General features: G+C 36.0%; 2 protein-coding genes across 2 annotated transcripts; one reads left to right on the top strand and one right to left on the bottom strand.

The window, feature by feature from the left end:
* Window positions 1–996: 996 nt before the first annotated feature.
* Window positions 997–6,594, top strand: LOC110451643 (probable E3 ubiquitin-protein ligase DTX3). Its single transcript, XM_021499763.1, is given in 5 exon segments — window positions 997–1,171; window positions 1,737–2,179; window positions 3,725–3,942; window positions 4,915–5,036; window positions 6,542–6,594. Coding segments are annotated over 4 exon segments (927 nt in total). The 3' UTR covers window positions 5,006–5,036; window positions 6,542–6,594.
* Window positions 6,595–10,298: 3,704 nt separating this feature from the next.
* On the bottom strand, window positions 10,299–24,970 carry LOC110451645. The gene is made up of 8 exons (XM_021499765.1): window positions 24,589–24,970; window positions 17,964–18,161; window positions 17,233–17,468; window positions 15,426–16,588; window positions 13,923–14,203; window positions 13,395–13,580; window positions 11,958–12,093; window positions 10,299–11,488 (listed from the first exon to the last, which is right to left on the bottom strand). Exons 1-8 carry the CDS (start codon window positions 24,661–24,663, stop codon window positions 11,451–11,453), a joined length of 2,313 nt encoding a protein of 770 aa, XP_021355440.1. The 5' UTR covers window positions 24,664–24,970; the 3' UTR covers window positions 10,299–11,450.
* Between the last annotated feature and the right edge of the window lie 1,512 nt (window positions 24,971–26,482).

Here is a 26,482-nt window from a genome sequence, read left to right on the forward strand (position 1 = left end):
TCCAACAATGTGACAATATAATATTTAGTATGTGTGATAGTTTCAAAGATATCGGATTTTATTAAGCTGAAAGAATTTTATTTATTTCTGACAATTTGTTTATAAACAATCCTAGCAAGTAGATGTTGAGGTGCTCACATCTGAAAGGAATTGCAAATATACACACAGAGACAAGAGGCAATACAACATGTCAGTTGTGTTAGTTAGGCAATTTCTTCTTCTTCTTCTTCTTCTTCTTTTCTTTCTTCTTTTCTTCTTCCAATTGAACGATCAGACTCAAAGATTTGAGTGTATTTGATCCTGGGAATTTTGTGAGATATAAATCGTAAAGTTAATCAATTGTCTTATAGAAACTTAGATATTTCATAATATACGCAACTACAACTAAATTGGTAGAAGATTTATAATTATTGATAGATGATATGTAAAGTGAGTTAGTTTTTATACCATTATTTCACATGATTGTTAATTTAACCAGAACTTCATGAAAAATTTAACATCAATACCATTTTAAGATATACCAGAACCTAGGGAGTAACGTGCATAGTTTTATAAGGAATATACATCTAGTCTTTCACTTCAGAAAAAAAACAGGTTTTTTTTTTCAAATATGCCTATCAATCTTAAATCAATGCTTTAATTAAGAAAACGAACACAAAAAATACAGTAAATTGAAATATGTTTTATTTCGTTATAGACGTAACCATGGCAACGGCGAAAGAATACGACTTTGTACCATGGAATACCTTTGATATCAGCATCAGTCAAAAGCGCAAAAGAAGGCACTATCGAATAGCTGATCAAACTATTAAATTAGAAACATCGCATGTGATTTCCCCGATGATAATGCAGTTCATATTTTCAAATGACATTGATGAGTTTACTGAGTACATGCAATCAAAGTGTATCAAATGGAGTCTGGTCAAAAAAGCTATTGGTATCAAAATATGCAACCTCGTCTGCAGATATTTGTTTAAATACGATCAGAAACCAGTCATGGATGAAGCAATAAGAAAAATCAATGCAAGATACAATGTTGGTATATTTTGGAAGGAGGAAACAAACTACCTCTGGATAGTCGGAAGGCGAACTGATGTAGAAACATGCTGCTTTTCGATGTACGCCTTACTAGAAAAGCAGGGACCGTTGCTGGCGAAGTTAACAGTGGACAGTATGAAGACATATATAAGTGCCTTTCATTACAATAGATTAACCATCGTATGGCATAGTCACTTTATAACCCTACCAAATTCAGTTTGCATTCATATAGGCTATGAATACCATGGACCGATTGTTGACGTCATAATTGTTACGTTGGATACTACGAACTCTCCCCTGGCGATAGCTGTTCTATTCATTGAACAAGTATACACGATACATACATTATTTAAATCAAATGCGGAATAAAAATAAGTGTAATTGATTTTTTTATGATAAGAACATTCATAGACAAAATGAACTGGACAACTGCAATTCCAACATGAAGTTTCCTTTGTCTATTTGGCATTCATATTGCCTATGAATGCCAACTGAAAGCAGTTCATTTCTTATATATTAATACAAATTAATTAGAAAGGAATACGTTTTATTGTACGCCGGCGTTCATACTGTAGCATACGCATTCTGAGAGTTTTGCAATCTACGTAACAGACCAACAGCTACATTCAGAGATACGTTATTGAGAAATAAAGCATATATTTAGTGAAGGTGATAATGTTACTGTGATATCGTTGCAGGACGAGGTACATTTTGTATGTGTGGCGGAAGATGTAAAGACGGCACAGGTAGCAAAGAATTCCGTCTCCAAAAGGGTCAGACTCTCGTGACTGAGGGTAACCATGTGGCAGATGAAAAGAAGGGTCAGAGTGACACTGACATGACTAGACGTGACCGTGAGACGGCTTTGGAGGTCACAGAGAACTGCTGTATCTGTATGGACAGTATGACTGAGCCTAAGAAGCTGTCGTGTGGTCACATGTTCTGTAGAGAGTGTATAGACCAGCAGTTTAAGTACAAACCAGCCTGTCCCCAGTGTGGAGCTGTTCATGGGAAGATCACAGGGGACCAGCCACCGGGGACGATGACCACCAAGATATATGAGGGACATGGCTCCTTGCCTGGTTATGAAGGATGTGGTATCATCAACATCAGCTACAACTTCCCTTCTGGGAAAGAGGGAGTAAGTATGTCTTGGGAAACCATTATTAATAAGTAATGTAATTTATAAATTTCAATTGTAGGCTTTCCATGTCGGATCTATTTTGTTTTTGTACTGCTGATTTGAAATTCGTTTTTCTACACATATTTAAACATTTTGAGACAAGATAATACGTACAGTGCAACATATAAACTCCACAATAGTTTTACCAATGGAATATCTTAATAATATTTTCTCATTATGATGATAACGTGAAAGAAATATCTAACTGATACGGAAATCCCTACATAATTTTGAGGGACGATTTGCCGAGTAATATACGCACAAACACACAGAAAAATCTAATAAGAAACTATTTCAGGCGCGTAACAACCTATGTAGCAAAAAAAGCCCGGGCTTTCACATCATTTTTGACAAAATTAAAAAAAATATAAACGCAACATAGACTATATGATATAAAATATTACAAAGCAATGACAGATGTTTTGTATCTGCTATAAAGACCGCCAACTAAAATGCTTCGTTGCAATCAAAGTCTCTAACAAATGTAGAACTGAGGGTAGCATATTCATTCGTCATGTTAATCGCGCCAGTGAAACTCTAGTCTTGCTAATTATCGGTGTACCCAAACACTAACTCTAGTTTTCTCCGTGAAATAAAGTGTTTCTAAGGTTTTTTTTTACCTCTTTTATACATATAAAGGGAACAATATGGTTGGTAGCCTGGCTTCAATCATTTGACATTGTAACCGTTTCAGTGCAACTCTAGCTATGCAAATTATTGGTATACACATAGTACTCGCTAGCCCCCAGCCCCCCGTGAAATAAACTGTCCCTATTATTTTTATCCCCTTTATTAATACAAAATACATATGGAATGGTCATAAACCATGGCTTTCTATTTTACACATTGACCAGTATATCGGTTCTTATATACATAATGTTAAACTATTCCTAGTGCTAGCTTGTGATACTAGTCTCATGTCCCTGCGCAACCGGAGTCACAGTCGCGAGGAGAAACGTCACACTCTTACAACAACTATCCCAAAATCCACATGATTTTAGATTACCCTCCCCCTCCTCGTGCTACGCGCTTAGGGGTGCTGCCTTTGGCAGCACACTTCATCATTGGGCTTACACATTGAAACCCTGTTTGTTACGCCCTTGGATTTGATGTAAACAATTCCTCTGTTAATTGAAGAATTTCGCTGGTAAAAGAAGCATAAATCATCAGCAATGATAAAATTTGAGAAATGTCTTTTGGACCTTTTTTAAATTTATCGGAGTGTTCCTTATGTGTATAGCATATTTCAGTGGTTAGACTAAAATAATGCAAGATTTTTTTAGAGTGTTTGTTTAATTTGTTATTTAGTGCAACTAATTGTTCTTGAGAAAACCCGGTCAAATGATAAATAGTTGAAATTGTCTCTACTTGAAATCTAATTCATACAATATAAAACAAGGTTGTAAAAGGGCCCTACGAATCCTGGTTTGTTTAATATTCCATATTCCATAAGAACATATATTCCCTGTGTAGTTCGTTCAACTTCTTTTCCTATGTTTGTAGCCAAATCATCCCACACCATATCAAAACTAGCAAGGCATCGACACAACCGCCTATCTTCCTAGAAACAAGAAAGGTGGTCTTGTTGCCAAATTGTTAAAGATAGCATTTGACAGGAAGTTAGTGTTTACTATTGGAAGGTCAAGGACAAGTGGGAATGATTGGTTCGTTACCTGGAATGACATTCACCACAAAACCAGATCGGACGGTGGCCCACAGGCGTAAGTTCTTTTTTGATATCAAAATATCTTTTCGAATGATAAACATTAAGGTTACTGAAGAACATCAGTCTCATTTCCTCGAGCAAGGCACATTTCCCATTCTAATATTAAAGTCATTTTATTTAAACTCACCACATCCACAGTAGCAATGTGTCCACTTTCAGTGTTGCCTGTAATTCATTTGCCAACCAACCGATTTCTTCAATTTTGTCCGTAGATTCACAAAACCTTGTGTCACCATATTTGTATAAATAACCTTGACCTGCATTTAAGGTAACATATTTTGTCCGACAAACTAATAAGGATAGCCGTTGACCTTTCTGTACTCAGTACATGAGAGTGTCTTTGTTAGTTCGTTCTTCTTGATCAGCAATCTTCTATTATGAATCGTTTCACAACTTAGTCCATGGAAGGCTGGAAACCGGAAGTACAAATTTCCCAACCAAAATTGTTTGTTGTACATGAGAGCTGTCTTGTTGGCCTTTTCCATGCTTCAGGGTTCCTCTCTAGGATCAGAAAACCTGTCTGGGGACAGTTAATTCCTCATTGCTCGCATATATAGGAGTAAAAATGGCATGAAACGCATGTTTGCGCGTTTTCTCATTCATCCTAATTCCAATTTAGTTTACTACAGAAATCTTCTTCTAGCATAATTGTCTTTCTATCCATTTATTTCAATTGTAACTACTTTCATGATACTTTTTCGAATCATTATTGACCTGGTCTTATAGCTTGTTCCTCTCTGTATTCCCTCTTCAGTAGATTTTCCTTGCAGACGCCTTCATAGACATAATGTAAAGGTTCAGAGGCCAAAGTGGTATATAGATTACATTTAAAGATTATTTCGCAGAAAAAGGTGTAAGCATGTTTATAATCATTGACAAGTTGAACATATGAAGTCTTAAATGAAATATGTGATTGAAGGCTACTTGTTATTTTTCTCATCTGCTGATCTATCATTATTTGCTGAAGGTTTGGGTACCCGGATCCTACTTATCTGGATAGAGTTCTGGACGAGTTGAAAGCCAAAGAAGTCACAGAGGAGTCCCTAAACGACCCATAAGTCAACAATCTGAGACCGATACATTAACTTGGTGAGTCCTAGATACACTGTTACTCAAGTCAAGGGAGTCTATACTCTACAAGTATGAATCATTTTGACACTCTGTAGCCTGGATGAGTCTAAGAAAAACACAAGGGATGAATTTTAGTGGTCGTCGATGATAAACTCACAATGAAGATTTTTTCTTGAGTCGGCGGCTGATATTGAAACCCAGTATCACAAAACAACTTTCTATGACTCTTGAACTTAGTTGTTATAAATGAACGAAATGACGAATCAAGTCGACAACTTTATCATAGTAATAAACTTGAATGATATGTAGATATTTTGATATGTTCATCTTTTACTTTGTTAAAGTAATAACCTTGAATGGTATGTAGATATTTTGATATGTTTATCTTATACTTTGTTTTAATAACCATACTTTTAGACAACTGCAGGACTGATTAATTGATATGCTGACACTAACTACACAAAGAAACACCAAACACTATAATATACAAATATATTGGCATCAACGTGTTTAATGAATTTGATTGTTTGTATTCATTTGCAATTAAATACCCTAATACTGATTATATTTATTATTAGTATTGTTGTTGTTGTTGTTTTCACCTTTTGTTGCTGTTGTGCCACTCAAACGAGTAGAAGAATAAAAGATAAGTTAAGAGTATCATCAAGTTAAACTACATCACTGCTATTGACAACATTTAAGCACTGAGCCGTGTTGATAATAACCCCAATGTTTGCCTGAAATGCAAACTCACGGCATCCTCTTATTGTTAATTGTTAATCACAATTGGTGTAATAGCATGTATAACACACAAGAAATATATGCGATTGTTTTATCACACTTGAAAACAGTCAATTTATATTAAAAAAAAATGATGATTTTTAATAGTTTTAATAATTTTGTATATATCAGGCTTGTTGGAGGGGTGACTTTACAGTTGACTTAATCAACAGCATTTGAAGCCTTCAACTGGACGCCAGGGGTAGAATAATACTGCGTACCGTGAAACAAATTTGTCGCAATTGAACTATTCACCATTTTTGTCTTCCATCATGTTGGCGTCTTCATTCTAACACGGAATATAAATATACATCATACTACATATCTTCAGTATTTGTGAAGGGCGAAATTAATACAGGACAAAACAAGGATTTAACTTTTGCCTGGCGAAAGTTCCCCTGTATATAGCGTGTCTTGTTAGTATGTGCCTGCTATGTTTTGTTAGTCTAAATCAATAAAAGCATTAAGTACCCTTGTCAACCTTCAGTTTCACAAGATAACTGTAAGTGCACGAAATGAGGTGAACCTTAGTGTATCCAAGTGTGCAGGTTTGATATATTATATCAGTTATTTTCAATAAACATTATATCATATTGTTTCAAACTATACTTGAAAACATTTGTTGTTGTTGTGCGTATTATACGAAGGTCATATAATAGTCTCGAGTCCGTAAGTCTATTGTTTTGTATATGGCATCGACTTAAGAAGAAACAGCATAATCTAGTGTATGCTTTTCATTGCAGTTGATCAAAGAATAATGGACATGTTCTCTATGTGTCATCGTTACGAGATCTGACATCCGCAAAAATAATCAACAATCCACGAAATGAACCATTTTAGCAAAGTCACGAAAATAAGAGACCAAAATTATTTATAGTATCTCTTTTTTCTAGTACATTGGGTCAGGTGTTGTTAAGCCATGGCGCGGCGTCCGTCGTCTGTTCATCGTCAAGATTTTACTTAAAACAACTTCTTCAAAATAACCAAAATGCCTAGGGTGATGATAGTTTGCCAGTAGCATAATGTTATTAATTGCTGCCAAATTTGTTCAAATGAATTACCTTCACTTATAGTCAAGGTCACATGTGTTAATTGTCGTGTAAAACCTTTAAACTACTTCTGAAAAACCAAAAGATCCAGTGTGATTATATTTGGCTAGAAGCATGCTGGGATGAAGGGCTACCAAATTTGTTCAAATGAATGACCCATATTCAATATCACAGGGATCAAATAGGTTGAAATATTTTAATGACTTCTTCTGAGTAACCGAACGGTCCAGTGTGATTATATTTGGCTAGAAGCATGCTGGGATGAAGGGCTACCACATTGGTTCAAATCAATGCCCTTAACCTAAATTCAAATATCACAGGGGTCAGATATGTTGACATTTTTAAATGACTTCTTCTGAGTGACCAAAGAGACCAGGGTATTGATATTTTGCAAGAAGAATGATTATTTAGAGGGCTACCAAGTTTGTTCAAAAGAAGTAACTTCGCACATATTCAATGTCACAGGGGTCAAATATGTTGAAATCTTCAAAGGACCTCTTCTAAATAACCAAAAGATCCAGGGTAATGATATTTGGCCTGAAGCATGCTGGCATGAAGGTATACGCAGTTTTTTCAAATGTAAGACCTTCACCCATATATTCAAGGTCGCAGGGTTCAAATATGTCCCAAAATAAGACTTCTTAATAAATGAGTGGCTGGGATGATATCTAGCCGGCATCATGCTGGGATGAAGGGTTTGATTTTTTTTTCAAAAGAATAACCTTGAATTATATTCAAGATCACAGGGGTTAATTATGTTAAAAAGTTTTAACGACTTCTTCTGCATAACCAAAATGCTAAGGATGGTGATATGTGACCAGTAGCATGCTCAGATGAAGAGCTATCAAGATTGTTCACGTGAATGAGTTTGACACACTTTCAAGGCCACATCTTGTCAGTGGTGTATAAATATTTAAAAGACATCTTCACAATAAACAAAGTGTATAGGGTGGTGCTATTTTAGTATTTTAGCTTTGTTTTAGTCCACTTTTAAGGTTACAATTGTGAAATGAATACCATGTGAGAGATGCAGGCTCGTTTGGCCTCTTGTAACGCTATGGCATATATATGTTTTTCCATTCTATTTTATATCAGTGGTATGAATTAATATGGGCATTTTTCTATTTAACTGATTTTTGCTTGAATGTTAGATGTGTATCGCAATGGAAAACTGAATTTGATATGTGTCATAATAAATATATTGATTTCACTTTGTGTTACTTGCTAAACGAAACACTGTTTTTTCTGCTGATATGTACATTTATGTGGAAGTGATCAAACTGACCGTAATCCTTGTTGCAAAATAAAGTGGCTTCATTCTAAGGTTGTTGTACTAAAAAAAATTCTGTGAAGACCTGATGGTCAGTCAGCTATATTTTGAAAATAAAGAACAATTTAACATCAAATGGTATTCGATGTCTACTGATTTATTTCTCTACAAATAGTGTATTTGTATGCACTTTAATTTATTTCGGGAAGCATCTGACTCTGACTAATTACAATTTTCATAAACGTGTAACAGACCACGAGTGAACAAAGTCGGGTGGAAATTTATTCTGGTAATCTCAAGTGTTAGGATCGGTCTCTGTCGTTCGGTCTAGCTTTCAGTCGTCCCCGAGCTGTCTCTAGCTGTACTGTCGCAACCCCATCTCTAGCCGTTCTGCAATTATGTCCTTGCTAGTTTATAGTAGTATACCCATACCCACATAATCAATGTACAAGAAGATTATAACGTTGCCTACATCCATTATCTATCATAAGGTTCATACACTCGTCATTCTCAATGTTATTGGTACATGCATAGCTGGTCATTTGCCACTATCTATCATAAGGTCCACAAACCAAACATAATCAATAGTATTGCTACATGCATAGCTGGTAATTTGAGACTTCAGATTATATACAGAGGTAATTCTGGGTTCATTAGAGCCTGTCAATCATACTTTTAAGTTGACCGCTCCTTAATTGATGACATGCACTTCCTCAGGGTAAATTTAACCAATTACAACAACTTGGTACTGCTGACTGTGTCACCAACGACACTCCTTAAGAGTTGAAATGTGCTCATCTCGCCACAAAGGGGCAAAAGTTTATATGTTCAGTGCTTAAATTTACAAATATATGTTTCATTATTTTAATGTTCTTAACAGTGAGGAAAATGATAATATTTTTGCGAAAGAAAACAACTTATACTTCCCATACAAATAATCATAAAAACTCGAATGGTCATAACGAACTATGATAACTGTACATGTATTAATTATTGCTTTGATGGCAAATTTATCAGTAGGCACCCTATGAAACACATAAAAGGAAAGAATAAATGTACTTCTTTTTTTGTGAATATTAACATTTCCAAATCTATTTTTAAATATATGTGAATATTGAAAAAAATACCATTTGCTCTACGTACATGCCATGCCACTCAAGATCCTAGAAGGGTGATAAATCTCGGGATTACTGAAATCCGTCGTAACGTACTTCAGAGATATCTTATAGTGTAGACAAAACTATTGAATGATGGAAATACATCTTTTTTTCACATTTATAATGCTACGCAACACAATTCTGTTCAAACATATCCCATGATGCGCTGTTGTTTTACGTAGTTCGGTGGAAAGACCCGAACAGTCTCCATTTGAAAAAATATACAGGTGTAATGGTTCTTTCTGTTTTTAGATTATTTTAAGAATTTTTGTTGGCAGGTGTATCCAAGAATTGTACAAAGTGTAATTGAATATTGACATATTGTGTCGACGTGCTCCTTTTTCAGGACAGTGTTAATGCTACATTTATTAACGACAACAAACTACACAATAAAATAATTATACATCAGGTACAGACATCAAAAAATAGAAATAATAGATACACATTTGTCAATACTTTTTTTTTACTTTTTTAATGGTACAATAAACTCCAGTCCTGAATGATCAATTATCAATGAAAAATAGATCATGCAAGTGATGTAATTTTATTATCTCCTCATATCATACTAACGCATATGTTTGTGTTCATGTAAAGGTAGATCACATCCCCGTTGTATAAATATAATTATACATTTCATAGTTTTTAACAGTAGTCAACAAGTTAATTAAATATGATTTTTGACAGTAATAACTGTTGCATTTTCAATTCTGTTTACCATGGAAGGAGTTTATAGAAATCGAAGTTGAATTATAGTAGTGATGAATATCAATGAAAGATCTAATGAATTATAATAGCAGTGATGAATATCAATAAAAGATCTAATGAATTATAATAGTAGTGATGAATATCAATAAAATATCTAATGAACTATAATAGTAGTGATGAATATCAATACAAGATATAATGAACTATAATAGTAGTGATAAACAACTATTGTACATACGCTTCCAGCGAAGCCGAATCGACATCGATTTGTGGACAACTCGTACACATTTTACACCTTTGTGTGCAAACGCTTCACTGGTCATTTGTCTGATGAATGTGACAGAGTATATACCGTACTAGTCATCGAAACTACAGAGACATGAGAATATGTTACAGCTACATTTGGACCTAAACTAAGGTGTTCAGAGTAATTTTACATATTTTAGGGATTTAGATCGACTTTCGGTAAAATTGACACCCCAATCATCATATATTCGAGAAGGGAGGAAAGCTCTCGATGTCAAAATGTCGACCCCAACTAACTGTCTTGCATCAAAAACAACATTTCTGGTTGATATACGGGAAAATGCTTAGTACCGTTGGAAAGATGGATACATTTTCTTTCAAAAATCCTATAGGTACGTAAAATGTATTCTCCTTCCGCAGACATGAACTCCGTTTCCTCAAAAGAAACCACGCCATTTCAGAGTTTCAAAGTTTTTCGCAGTCAGCCTGCCACTTTTTTGAATTTTTATGAGGTTGACGCCAGCCACGTGCCGAGACCCGTGATGTGATTGGCTGGAAGTGCAACCATTTTTTCGCTTAACCACCAATCAACACTGCATGTTTCAACATGGGCTGACCTCAACCTCATTAATATTCTAAACCCCTAAAACACGAAAAATTACTCTGAATTCCAAATACAGCTGTAACAAATTCTCAGGTCCCTGTGCTCTTCACATCTCGGTGGACAACGACGTTTTAAAATCATTACATTGTTTTCAGTACTAATGTCGCCATGTCTTCTCACAAGGAAACAAAGAAAGGGTGTCGCAGATGATTAGTGTATGATATGTTAACATAAGATATAACTTTTACTTTTCATATTATAATTATCAAGATCAAGTTTCTGTGGTCACTTTAGAGGAAAAAAATACTTGATATTTATATAATCTCTCATGAAGTTATATCAAAGTATTTCATTTGCATTCGCGTGAAAAAAAACAACAGTAACTCATCGTCCCGAGGAAAGTACTTAAGCCGAGCCACTGGAATTCAGTTGAAAAAGTTCCACCTGTTTATGACACGATCACTATAGCTAACTCAGGTTTTGACTCTTGCGTGTTGCATTATATTTTTGGTCAGGAAATCGGACCAAAGGCCAGCAGTGGTTTGGACCCACTCACACTTTGTTAACGGTAGCATTCCATGATGTCATAGGCCACGTGCTTCGTTTGTAGGAGCAGAACCCTCAGAAGAAATCATATTCTTCAAACTCCTCTTCGGGTTCTGAAAAATAAAATAAAATAATACGAACCACTGGCGATATTTACAGTGCTCATATCATAGCGTCGTCGGTTACTCACTGCTCATCCCCTTTCTTTGCCACAATTGAAAAAATAGTAGAAAATAGTGGAAAAACGGTGTTTAACGGACGATGATACCTCATTACTGTCAAGAGTATATAAAATATAGATGAAGGCGAGTTTAAAATTGCAACAATTTTATTCAGAAATGTCTTCCTCCCTTATTTTTGTGACACAGTATTTATCCAAGAATTCCTATTATATCCCATTTATTGNCCCCCACACCCTTTGACTATTTACCCATCCGATACACTGACACCAAGTAACTCCCATTAACGCTCTTCACTGGCACTCACACAAACTACAACAACTGCCCATACCATACACAGCATACATTAACGAAGACAAACACTGACAGACCATCGTTTTTTTTCTGTTCGTGATCGACCTACCAACTTTTGGTTGCATCATTGTGAGGAGAGCGATGACTTTTTTGCTCCTCTGAATCACCTCCCTCGTCGTTCGAGGCACTGTCAGCTCAAGTTTTTTGGGATACCTTAGTTCCATCTCTTCTACCACTGCTATCACCTGTTGTGAGGTGATAGGACAGTCATCAATGACGTCATTATGAACATAAACAAGTCTTAACATAATTGCATAATATATTATCGTCATACATGGTCAGCGTAAAAGTAAGCGACACACTGGTGTCCCATATCAGTATAGCATAGAGTGGTGTATTTCAGACAATTTAACGAACCCCTGTGGTTAAAGTGGAACCCTCCTGTGTTGGAGATTTTTTATCGGTAAATCGTATTTTTTTTTTTAAATTTTGAGTCATTAATTATCTCAATGAAAAATAGATCAAGTACTATTAATTTAATTAGCTCCACATTTTAAAATCATAACAACGTATGTGTATGGTCATAAATCACGACCTCGTTTCAATATGATTTTATATTTGATAGCTTTTAACAGTAGCCATCAGGTAGGTTATGGTTTTGGAAATTGGTGTAGCAACTGTTTCCTTTTCAATTTTATTTAAAATGGAAGGAGATTAAAAATGTTTGTTAACTTATAATAGTAGTCGTGAATATTTATGAGATGTCCCCTTGTCATTGCCTTTTCTTGTTTAGGCACAAGCCTGAAATTGTTCTTTATAAAGTCATAGCTCTAAGATTTTGAAGATACCTCAAAAACATTATTTCGAGGGCATCTGTTTCTTTGGACTTTACTGTGCAAATGAATAAATGAACAAATAAAACATAAAAAAAGAAGAAAAGATGAACTATAAGAGTTACATATGTCAGAGGTTCTTCCATTTTCTTATCAACCAATCAAATCGTCGTTATCGATTTCCACACCAGTCTTCGGGAACCAAACGTAGTTCTTCAGAGGAAAGATCAAATCTTCATTATTCTATAAAATTGTGCATTGCCTATGTTTGGCATGCTGAAAAATGTATTGTACCGGTTTGATATTACATAAAATATATTCTGTATACAAAATTTATGCAAATTTATTTTAGGAACTTCTTAAGCATGAAATATAGACTATCATAATTTATTTAAAAATTCCTATTCGTCTTTTATCTATCAACCTGGTGTTATTCAAGGAGGTCCACTTCGCCTATCATTTTGAATAATCATATATGCAGCTATTGTTCATTTGTATGCATCAAATGGCAAAACATAAAGAAATTAAAGAGGAGGTTGGGGCGCATGTTGACCCCCTACATTTACGTAATCAACAAAAAAGTTTATGGTTGGACTAATAGCTTAAACATTTAAACATCATTATAAGACATGTACGTTCATCCAAGAGCACGGCCAGGTTTGTTCCAATACTTTAATAGCTTCAACATACGAACATCTAACTAAGAAACTCACGTAGTCCATAAAAACACCCAGGGTTGGATTCAAAGCTTGAATCTTTTCCAGTTCCATTGTGCCCAACAATTTTTTGGCTCCGAGCGCAATATCGAGATCTAATTCGTTGATGTCGAATTCACCGATACGCCGTCTAAGCGCCATCTTTGCTGAGCGACCGATGATCTTCTGGACGTCACTCCATTGCTAAACCGATCAGTAACATTCATGGTATACGGAGTTAAAACAAAGTGCACCACTACAAAAGTCATAATCGCGAAAAAGTTCCTTTCAGAGAGAATTTTTTAAAACATGGAATTATTTCCCCCTTATCCTTAGAATTTGTCTGAACGACAAGGAGTGTGGCCTTGTGAAAATTTCCTTTTAGAAGGTATTGCTCTCTTAGTGCGTTATTTCCCCCGTAGGCTTTTGACTCATAAGTCAGCCTCCGTAGAATGTAATATGTAATAGTAATTTCATCTATCTTAGAACATATTTTGAATACCAGTGTATGCTTTTCAAATATAGTATAAGTAACATAAATTTTACCCGTAACTCTTCGTCAAAATGCCCAACGAAAAGCAGCAAAGACTTCATGACAGCAAATACTTCCGGGTCAGGGTTCACAAGATCACGAAGTTTCATAATACTTTCAGTGTCAAGGATCATGACCTCGTGAAGCTTGTTTTGCAGTTTGCGCAGGCGCTGGATGAGTTCCCGCCCGTATACGGTTTCCGGTGACATATACCGCTCAAACTCTCTGGTCTCAATCAGATCAACAATCCGTTCTAGGTCCGCAAGACGCTTTTCTTTATTGGCTTCTACGATTGCTGTGAATAGAAATTACAATAGACCAACTTTAAATTATACTTCTCCTCTGTCTGTCTTTCGTTCTGTCCATTAACCTCTCTTTATTTCTTCTATTTCTTTATTTTCTTGTTTCTCTTTATCTTATTTTCTTTCCTTTCTAATATAACATTACAATAAATAAAATAGTATTTTATTTATTTTAATAATACCACTTACAAAAATAGCTATATGGATTAGTATGAAAGTAAATGAGAAAGTGGTGTTTATTATGGATTATGAAATGTATATTCATGTATTATTGAAAAGGGAAAAATACTTTGAAAATAAACAAATAGAATAAACACAATTTAATTTATGCATTTGAAATTAGAAAAATTACCGCCAATTCGACTGTTATATCAAGGGGTCATTATTATAATGTGCTTGATTAACCTTTCTGAAAACACAAAAAGCGTTCTTGAAATATGAATGAAAAACACATGGATTTAGCAATTCAATAATTCTCTGAGCATGTTGTGATACCGAGTTATACTTCCTGATAAACGGTCACAGTACAGTTATTCAGAACTCCGGGTTGAATTGGGCAAAATTGAGCTTTACATTTTTCTCATTGGAGTGGACTAGTGTGTATTCAAGTAACTGAACTTCGTACTCTTTAATCTGACAATGCAAGATTTCAAACCGTCTCAGAATTGAAGGAACAATACTTCTAATTCTAGTTTTGTTCATTTTTTTCCTAAAATATATATTCAGTGTAACGAGGAAATCACAGAACAAATTTGAAAACCCTATTTTTGTTGCTAACTTCAAGCGTAAATACTGAAGTGAAGTATTTCTATTAAAGAATCAACTGAAACTTAGCAAGTTCACTTCCCAATATGATAATTATCTTTTGCTCATCAAACAAATGTTTTTTTAAGAAAAACCAATATCGATTGACCTTTCTTTACATTTATGACCTTGACCTTTACAGGTTGGCAATACAAGTAATTTTAGTTTCATTTTCTAATGACAAAGTCATCAATGGATAAAAAAAAATCAAAACTAAATAAGAGAAATCCTCATTCAGGAATCGAAATATTCCACATATTTGGAGTAGGCGTTTATGGAAAAGGCGACATTAAATAATTCCGATTGATTTTAATATATCATTTGTCAATCGATATTATATCACATTTTAACTGTACCAAGTGGCAGTATATATAAGAAGTGGAGCCTCGTTTTGAGTATCGGCGTGCTTACCTTTCCTCGCATTGTCGATCTCTCGGAATTTGGAGTCTTTGGATAACGACGTGCATCTGACCATGAAGTTGCAGACGTTCTTTTTGACTATAATTGGCGGCCTGACCTCACCCGCTCTAAGGGGCGGAAGTAGTAATGGGTCTTGTTCCTCCTCCATCTCAACGTACAGGCAAAGGCCATATTCGTTGGCAGGGGGCTTGTCATTGAAAATGATGAACTGGTTTTCCTCCTTCATGATCCCCTGCTGAGAAAATTCCGCGTCGTCTACGTTTACATCAAGTGTCGTAATCTTGTAAAATATTTCCGAGTCAGCAGCATCGATATCCTCATATCTGATTGCCAGATCAAGGTAACCGCCATCAGCGTTTACGGTCGCGAACGGGTGAACGACAGACTTAAGACCCGCCTCCTCCGTCAACAGATTTGGGCCCCATCTAGCAGTTTCGTCACATCTAGGAAAAGCTACGGTTTTCGCCACCTTTTTCACGTATATCTTGTAGACAACTAGCCAGTCGTATATGTACTTTTCCTCCCGACGTTCCCGTAAGAGGTCCTTTCCGAGAATTTCCAATTTGTAGGTACCTTTCTCCGGGAAACGCACCTGAACCGAAATGGAGTTTGCATTATGTACATGTGCATAGTCATGTTGAACTTTATCGATCTCTATTGGGACCCAGTCCTCTTCTTCGTTTTCTACAGAGAGAAGGCATTTCAATGCTACTTGCTTTGCCATGTTGGGTGCAATTCCAAATAGAATTTCAAGTTCATCATGGCACGTTATTTCACATTCCGGATGTGATAAAATTCGCATGTCAAGCTCAAAGAAACGCTCTTTGACAAATGCCCTTCTTTCAAAATCCTTCATTGACATTTGTCTGTCTAGAAGCTGCCATTTTGGTTCGTCCGGGAAATGTGTGTATGCCAGAGTTTCTGGGTCGGGGATGAAGAATGTCTCGTCGAGATGAAATGTAGTGGATTCATCGTCATCGCCCGTCACTGCGCATGCTCCCCAGTAGGCGTTCACGTGACGCCATACGTTGTCAATGAGGACTGCGTTCCATTCTCCGTACATGTTGATCTTGTTAGATTCTACATTCTGTCCGATCTTGTAAGTACTGCCTTTCATGAATCCATGAACAACCATACACACAAGCCCTGCATAACTAGAGAAATTGAAGGAATTATTTCGATTTCCATGTGCTCAAAACATATTTTTTCAATAATGTTAATATTGTTAAATGTTGATGTTCAGTTTCAAAACATTTTTTTCTTTCTTTACGATTTGTATATAATAAACTGTTTTCTCCCATTTCCGAAAGTGTAAGATAGAGCTGTCCAGGGTTAGAAAGGGGTGTATGAATATGACTCGTTCAGACCCAGCGGTGTAGGATAGGGACATTCCGTCCGGGAGGTTTCTATATTCTATTTTACCGGGGAAACTAATACTTAGAAAGTTCATTTTTTACTATGAATACCAATAGTAATGACACCAACACGTGATCCATGGCATTCATAGCTGATCTGAATGCCATTTATATTTTTTTTATGTTTGTATAGTGGGAATATAATAAAGTGCTTAACACAATTATATGAACACTATCACGGGTTGCCAGATGGTTATTGCCGGCCAATGGTTTGGAAAGAAATTTAGTGCCGATCTTCAAATTATTTACTCGCGTCATACGTATTGCTATCATACATTTCCGGTGCTAGTTAAGTGCATGATCAAAGACGACGTCATCGGTTTTCAAATGTTGGGTGACGTCATAATTAACATGATGTGTATATATAAACGCACATAACCTACCTGCAGAGATAGCACATCATGGCAGCGTAATTCTCCTGTTTATTCTGAAGCCTCAGAATATACCAAAGAACGGATCCCTTTTCTATCCGAGCCAGCGGCGGTTTGAATTTCTTGATGTCCCAGGACGTCAACCAGCGGTATAATACCCTCAGTTTAGCCAGCTCGTAACCCTTGCACGGTTTAATCAGCCACTCCACCAGGTCGATCAGCATACCACGTTTTCTGGCTTGCGACACCTGTTGATGTGATTTAAATGTCGAATCTACTACTTCTTATTAAAAAAACACGTGACTTTCGGCAGCTCTATTTCCGGTTCTTTCGTTTACATCATTTATTATTTTTGTTAATTATGGGTTTGACCCACCTCCCCGTCTGTTTTAGAAGTCCTTTATACCCATTTGGAGTTCTAACGTGTTGGCCCCTAGCATCACTGAGTAGTACTAGAAGGACGAAACAGCTGTAAGATGCAGTGTAGTTCAGTTTGGCATCAACTGTATCTATCACCACAGTTTACAGGTGAAACAACATGTGTTTGTTTTAACGGTCATCTTTTAATGGGTTTTTTTACAGGGATATTATTATTATCAGTATTTTTCCAGCCAGAAAAGTTAGAATATTATTTAGCAAACTTTACGTTCTAACATATATATTTTTCACTTTTGATCTGCTCTGAAGCAATTATATAATTTAAACAGGAAATCGCAATTTTTCGTTTATTTTTCTTGACTTACACTTAATGCCCTCTTGTCCAACCTTTCAAAACGTTCCGGTTGGAAAATCTCGTTTTTTCTCGTGTGAGGAACGTGAGGTGGCGGGAGTACGGTGAGGACTCTTGCGTCAAAGACATACATGTGATGAGACTCTTGGTAGGTGCACTTCTTGTTTACTTTATACGTGCCAAACATGATCTTTGGAAGCTGAGGACCATCCTGGAGAAACACAAATACATTATTTTATTATGACATCACAAGCATCATGATAAAACTATCATCAAATCAAAATGTATTACTTACAAGAACTATGTTATAACTCATTGGTTGAAAAATAGATTTGATGATTGCTATTTTTGTGTGTGTATGTGAATCGATATTGATGAAACAGCACTCCACTGGGGTTGTTGGTATGGCGCAGTGTTAACGCATTCGCCTTTACCAAGGCGACCAAGGTTCGACTCCCCGATCCGATGTGAAAAGGTATGGGGTTACCTGCCCGATCACGTAAGTTTTCTCCAGGTACTCCGGTTTCCTCCCACAAATAAGAAGCCCCCCACGCTGAAATCTGGGTCAACAACCATTATTAATACAAGTTGAAATAACTAGCTTCATAATTGTTGTAAAATAAATAATGTTTATATTTAAAAAGCACTCCGAAATCGTAAACGTAATAGTTTCAGCAATTGATTCAAAATTGTAGTCGTAGTCATTTTGACCAGGATTACATGTAGCCACATTTGTTACTTTTTGTCCAGGTAATCATGAACCAAATCATATTCATTTTCTTTTGATAGAGATGTTACATGTACGTTCAACACAGATGTAAGTGGGGACTGTTTGGAATATATGGTTGAGGTATACAGTTTTTCCATAAGTTAAGCATAATGCTTATGATATGATTATTTTGAATCACCCCTGGGGGAACCCCATCCTCGATATCCAGGGGTTACGCCCACTTTCGCTCTCTACAGCCCTTGGTTATGTCATAGCAAAAATTGAAGGCAAAGTGTTCGTCATCTTGTTGATGAGACAAGAAGACTAGTTTTATCCTTTGATGTACATCAAAAGAATCTCGCGGTCACGTAACGGTAAAATTTGACAGGCTTTGAAGTCGGACGTTTCTCCTTTGTAATCTTCAAAGGACAGGTATCAGCCTAGCGATAATCGGGTTGGTCAGTTTTTTTTTTACCTGAGACCAATCAAACAGCTTAAGTTATGTTAAGTTCTTTATTTCCAAATGCAACAGATAGCATATACAATGACATACAAGTAAATATTACAATCCATTTATGTAAGATGGCGGAGATCATAGAGTAAAATACAAGATGACATCATAGCAATGTTGTCAACATACAAAAGAAAATATATAATCATTGTCAATGGCACAAAGCTGGAACATACACGATTGACCAGATATTAAGTATAAATCTTCTATTCGAAGTAGCCTGAATTAGATACTTATTAAGGTTTCTCATTTGTTTTACATTTTTGCAGGCGAATAATTGTTTTAATTTATAGATGGACGGACGACGGAAATAATAGGGTTTAATATATTTGGTTTTAAGCTTCGAGTAAACTGGACACAACAAAATATAATGGGTTTCATCCTCGACGTCATTTCTATTGCAAAGCGGATACCGCCGTTGAGCTCTATGTATACCATTATACCTGCCTGTTTCTATACTTAGTGTATGAGACTGTAACCTATACTTACTGAGGATATTTTTTACACTTATAAGCTAATGACTTGGTGAGGTAGAACTGCATATCGTAATGATCTACGATATATTAATACAGCCTACATTTGGAGGAGTTTTCTAAAATGCTTCTCACATCTCGGATAAAAGTATCTTACACACGTTGGGTGTATACAAATACGAAATATTTTTCATTAGAAACACACCAATACTTTTTAATCGATATTTTACGCTTTATCTGTAAAGGAAATCGACCTAATTCAACCAAAAAAATATTTAGACTTTTTTACTCTAAGAACTCATTTAAGAAAATGCAAATGAACTTTTCAATGTGTGTTGCATAACAGAATCCCCAGACTTCACAAGCATAGTTAAGTAAACAAGTGATATAAGTGTCAAATAATGACAACTTAGTTTCATAGTTTAACATAAAATTCCTAAAATTCCTTTTTAATAAAACAAAGCAATCTTTTCTACCCTTGGCAGCAATGTTATCCAATGCTAAAGTAAATCTGCCATTATAATTGAATACTAGCCCCAGGTAACAAAAAGTGTTTACTATTTCAATAGGCCTACCATTGTATATCCGTTGCTCATTAGGGAAAACACGTTTGTTTTTCCTGAATTTTACTATTTTTGTTTTATCAACATTTACCTTTTAATTCCAGCGTTCAGCATAGGAAAGCAAGTGGTCAAGCATATTTTGTAGATCGACTACGTCCTCGGAAAACAAAACCGTGCAGTCCGCATACAGTATAATACAAATATACTGTAACTGATAACTCTGACAATTTGAGTTATTAAGTTCTGACTCCATGACATTAATAAATAATGAAAATAAAATCGGGGATAACGATTCCCCTTGTAATTAATCGATCTGGAGGTCGTACGTGGGAGACAATTTACCATTTAATTTGACGCAAGATTTGACATTATCATAAATAGATCTTATGACATTTAATAGTCGACCCCTAACCCCTGACTTCCATAACTTAAACCATAATTTGTCATGTGATATGCTATCGAAAGCTTTTTGATAATCAACAAAAACACAGTAGAGTCGTTTATTTTTACTCTGTAAAGTTTTGGTATTTAAAGCATTTAGTACAAAAATTGCATCCCGTGTACCACTTCTGGGTCAGAAACCAAATTGAGCGTCAGAAATTACATTTTCATTTTCTCTCCATGACAGTAAACGTTTTAAGAAGGGACGTGAAAAGCTTAGCGAAATGAGTAATAAATGATGCTAAAACCTCTATAGTTGTTGACGTTATTTTTGTCCCCTTTTATGTATGAGTACAACAACACCCTGTGTCCCTGACTTGGGGAAATATCCTACACGCAAAATAGTATTGAATAGTTTTAACAATACAGGTACAAAAAATTCACTATATTCAAAGAAATACTCGTTTAACAACATATCTATACCAGCAGGTTTCCCCTTAGATAGACACTTTATAGCTGTTACTAACTCCTGTGTACTAAACTCATCGTCCATTTCAGAATAAAGACAATCATTATTATGTATATGCTCATCAGAACAAAATGGTGTCTCAGCTGTTGTATCAGCCAAGTCTCTAAAATTAGTTGAAAAAATCAGTGATAAGTCCCCGTATGTCCAGGTTTACGCTTAGAAAACTTACGGTAAAAAGACTTCGGAACGTTACGTCTTAAAGTGTCCGTCATATTACCTTCCATTTGGAGATACGAGCGCTTCGTTTTAGCTTCATAAAATTTATACCGCTTTTTGGACGAAGTCAATTTATCTCTGTTACATACAGACTTACATTTATTAAACTCAAAAAGTGCAGATTTGCAGATGCTATATAATCGCTTACACTCTGAGTTGAACCATGGTTTATCTGGAGTTTTAATATCACGACGAGGCATGACAGGAAGAATAACAGTTTAGGACTACTTTTTTCTGCAACAAAAACGGTCAAATAATGAATGCACATTATTAACCAAAACTTCAAGGCAATGATCAATACTTTCACTAGAATTGCATAGATCTTTTATGGAAAAATCAAATTGATCCTTCGATGTACATCAAAAGAATCTGGCTGTCACGTGACGGTCAAAATTGACAGGTTTTGAAGTCGGGTGTCGGTCATCCTCGATATCCAGGGGTTATGCTCACTTTCGCTGTCTACACCCCTGGAATATGTCATAGCAAAATTAAAGGCACGAAGATAGCTGTTTGATTGGTCTCAGGTGAAGAAAACTGACCAATCCGATTATCACTAGGCTGATACATGTCCTTTGAAGACAACAAAGGAGAAACGCCCGACTTCAAAGCCTGTCAATTTTTACCGTTACCTGACCGCGTGATTCTTTTGATGTATATCAAAGAATCGAACTAGTCATCTTGTCTCATCAACAATGTGGCGCACACTGAGCCTTCAATTTTGCTATGACATATTCCAGGGGTGTAGAGAGTGAAAGTGAGCGTAACCACTGGATATCGAGGATGGGTGTCGGTCTGTAATCCCCACCCTCGATATCCAGGGGTTACGCTCACTTTCGCTCTCTACACCCCTGGAATAGGTCATAGCAAAAATGAAGGCACGCGGCTAGCTATTTGATTGATGTCAAGTAACAAAAACTGATACTTGTCCTTTGAAGATTACAAAGGAGCGATGCCCGACTTCAAAGCCTGTCATTTTTATCGTTACGCGACTGTGAGATTCTCTTTCGACGTAAGTCAAAGGACCAAACTAGTCTTCTCGTCTCATCCACAAGGTGCTGCACACTGAGCCTTCAATTTTGCTATGATATATTTCAGGGGTGTAGAGATCGAAAGTGAGCGTAACCCCTGGATATCGAGGATGTGAACTCTTCAAAGGACAGGAATCAGCCTAACGATTGATCAGGTGTTTATTTACATGAGACCAATCAAATAGATAGCCACGTTCCTTCAATTTTGCTATGGCATATTCCAGGGGTGTAGAGAGCAGTGTGAGCATAACCTCTGGATATCGAGGATTGTCAAACAGGATGTCATTAAAGCTTGTACCGATTTCTGATTTTGATTTAAACATATTTTACTGTCTCCTTTTACACTTCAGTGAGATTGGGCACAAGTTAAACACAACTTTTACGAAACGTCATCCTAGAAATTCCAAGGATTACTATGAAGATACGTTCTCCGCAGACAACGTAAGTGGGCGTAACCCCTAGAAATTAGAATGTCCATCTTAATCAAGTGTCACAGTTTTGGCACTTGTAACAACCAGGAGCTGAGATAATTTGTATCGATTCGTATTTGTGATGTATCATTAACATAACTAATCGAAGTGACCTCACATACTATGATCCTATCCCGGTCACTATTGAATTGGGAAGTCACAATAGTTAAGGTAGACGAAGACATTTGGAATTCAACATCGACAAAATGCTTATTCTTTAAAGTATTTTTGTGAAAGAAGTCGTATGTGTTATAAGATAAACATTTTTTCAAAGTCAATTTACCATCACGAGTCGTTCACAAAAATGTTTGAAATATACAAATGCATTTTGTATGTGTCATGACTATCGAGGACTATTTTGAACCGCTTTATATACAGTTTTAATATTATATTTTAAGTTAACTATTGTAAAACTAACTACGTTTTTAAGCACTGGGCCCAGGTATCACAACTAGGGAGCTTGTGGTAGGATTGATTTGTTTCGTTTATATTTACATTCTGGATGCTTGGACCCATTGACGAAAATCATGTGACCTCATCACTGCGTATTGATACACTTCAATGACGTCGATGTAGATTTGTTATGCTAATATGAGTTTACATTAAACATGAATGGGTTTATTTTAAAGATAATATCTGGTGTTAAAAGTATTCATGGAATATGTCCAGAAAGCCGATGTTGTTATGACCTCATGAGTGTTGAAAAAATAAATTTCATTAGATGTTATTGTTAACACTGCAACACTATATATTTATCAATAAAACTCCTACAAACGTTTTCTAGAGATTACGAGTGTACACTACACACAGGAAGGAGAGATACCACAGCGTCAAAACACAGAAGTCGGAACTTAAAGTCGGTAAGGGGATAAAACAAATAGAACCGAAAAGACATCAAAACAAAAGAAAATGTTTAAAGTGGAAGCGATTTTCACTGAAAGTGTGACGCCTTTCATGTAGCACGAGTTTCCTCTGGCCCTGAAACTAGACTTAAACATTTTGACAGATAGATACCAGACATATATTATGAACAAGTTTCTCATTTTGTTTGTGTATAGGCGTACATCACTCCGAGGCGTCATTTCCTACTTGAGTATCACTATACTATTCACATTCATCGAAAATTGTTACATTGTTTACATGTCCCCTTTATATTTCTGCCATTCTACGAAATTAATTTATGTATATGCATTAGAACTTAATTATTTCAGTATGATTTAATGATTACTATATCTGCTGTCAGTATCGTATATCTAGCGTAACGAAACGGACATTGTATAAGTACTTAGTACTTGTTTCCGAATCGCTGTTGATTATATATTGAAAATATAATGTATTGTATATTTCCAGAAATAAATATAGTTTAAACTAAAATGTCTAAGGCTGATGTCAGGGCCAGCGGAAACACCGGCTACTTTCATGATGTCTTCCAACCGAATTCAGAGAAACATGAATTGTGTCATTAAATCAGCTTATCTTCATTATAACTTTATTTCATCTGACCGGAAAATTCAAGATACTCGCAAATACTAGAATTGTTAAGAAAGAAAATCCTCCATTTATAGATCAAAGATTACTCGGCCAGACGTCGTTGTACTGACGATTTTTATAACGGCTGGTGTTTTCCTTAGTTAACTCGACAAATTAAGGCAGTACTAACAATACTGCGTTGTTTGCCTTAATTTGTCGAGTTAACTAAGAATGGATGAAACGTCTTCCTTCACACGGCTTCAAAATTATATCAAACAAAATACGTACCCCTCCTTTGACTGGCGCCATCTGTCCTCTTTTGACACGTATCTCTATGGTAATCACGCTCTGTCCACATCCCATGGTTGTCCTTGTCTACGTCACCGACAAGGTATCGTTGTATTACGTTACTGGTGGAATATTACCGAAATGATTATACACTTATCGCAGTAAAAATAACACATGTTAAGATCCATTTTTATCAAAAGAATTTTCACTAGTGCAACACGTTGTGATCCGAATTTCACATTGTGCTCCAGGGGTATGCTATCTATATGGAATAGTGGAATGTGCTGTGTAACGTGCTTGTTGTGTCGAGGTGTCACAATATACAGTGTAAACATACAGAACGTAGACTTTATAAATCGGTGTACGAACTAACACACCTGGTGGATACTTTATTTGCACTGAATTGTGTGAATTAAAGTGCGTCACATGACCAGCACATGTATTTGAGATATGATCTACTAGCTTACATATTCACGTATATTGATACCAACCCAGAACAGTCGTCATAATTAACTTAAATGTTATTGTTTAAAGGAACATAATGACCCGTATATTTTAATCGAATACGCTCGTGATATGAATTTTGACCTACAAATTCAGCGCGATAGCATACCATGTCATATTACCAATTATGAAACAGGCGTAATAAATCATACACAAAACAAATAATCGCATTTTGTTTAAAATAGTAATTAATATATTTCTCGGGTAATTCGTGTGAAGTTTGAACGGGTAAGGAATGATAACGTGTTTAACTCTGATAGATCTTTCCACCCGGGTTCCCTCGACATTAACATTGTGTTTTAAGCTTTTGTCAGTAGATTTAAATGAGTACGCTAGACACTAGGGTCGGTCAGTACGATAGTCTGTATCACAAAGGGTATGTGCGCATTGTGTAGGGTTAGACTATTATAAACAATCATGATCACCTTCTTCAATGTTCGAAATATAACGTTGTACTGTATCATCTAATATGATTTGATAGGATAGATGATGGACGCAGGCAATTACTTGCTCTATGTCCGTATCATTTAATGAAACAATTTTAATTTAAAAAGCACTCCCGTTGTTAGATTTGTATCTAGCTAGGTGATTAAATTTCAGTTCAAGCACATGTACTAGCCTCGTCTGTCAGTACACCTATACTATAATCATATACATTATATTATAGGTGTATTGACAGACGAGGCTAGTACATGTGATTTAAGATGTTTCCAATGATTGTCCAAACTAATTTCAAAGTCTTGAATTGTTGTAGCCTGTATGACCGCCTCGGGACATCCTCGAAATCCAGTGGTTACGCTCACTTTCACTCTCTACATCCCTGGAATCTTCCTCGATATCCAGTGGTTACGCTCACTTTCGCTCTCTACACCCCTGGAATATGTCATAGCAAATTTGAAGGCACGAAGAAAGCTATTTGATTGTCTCAGGTAAAACAAATTCTGACCAATCGCTAGGCTGATACCTGTCCTTTGAATGACCTGTCGACTTTTACCGTTACGTGACCGCGAGATTCTTTTGATGTACATCAAAGGATCGAACTAGTCTCCTTGTCTCATTAACAAAGTGGTGCACACCGAGCCTTTGATTTTGCTATGACATATTCCAGGGGTGTAGAGAGCGTAAGTGAGCGTAACCCCTGGATATCGAGGATGCCCTGGAATATGTCATAGCAAAATTGAAGGCACGAAGATAGCTGTTTAATTGGTCTCAGGTAAAAAGGCTGACCAATAGCTAGGCTGATACTTGTCCTTTGAAGATTACAAAGGATAGACGCCCGACTTAAAAGCCTGTCAATTTTTACCGTTACCTGACCGCGATATTCCTTTGATGTATATCGGAAGACTGTTCGACATATCAGCAGTTCTGTAGCCAAATGAATGTTTCCTTA

This window comes from Mizuhopecten yessoensis, unplaced genomic scaffold (assembly GCF_002113885.1).
Source record: "Mizuhopecten yessoensis strain PY_sf001 unplaced genomic scaffold, ASM211388v2 scaffold6135_2, whole genome shotgun sequence".
Taxonomy (NCBI): domain Eukaryota; kingdom Metazoa; phylum Mollusca; class Bivalvia; order Pectinida; family Pectinidae; genus Mizuhopecten; species Mizuhopecten yessoensis.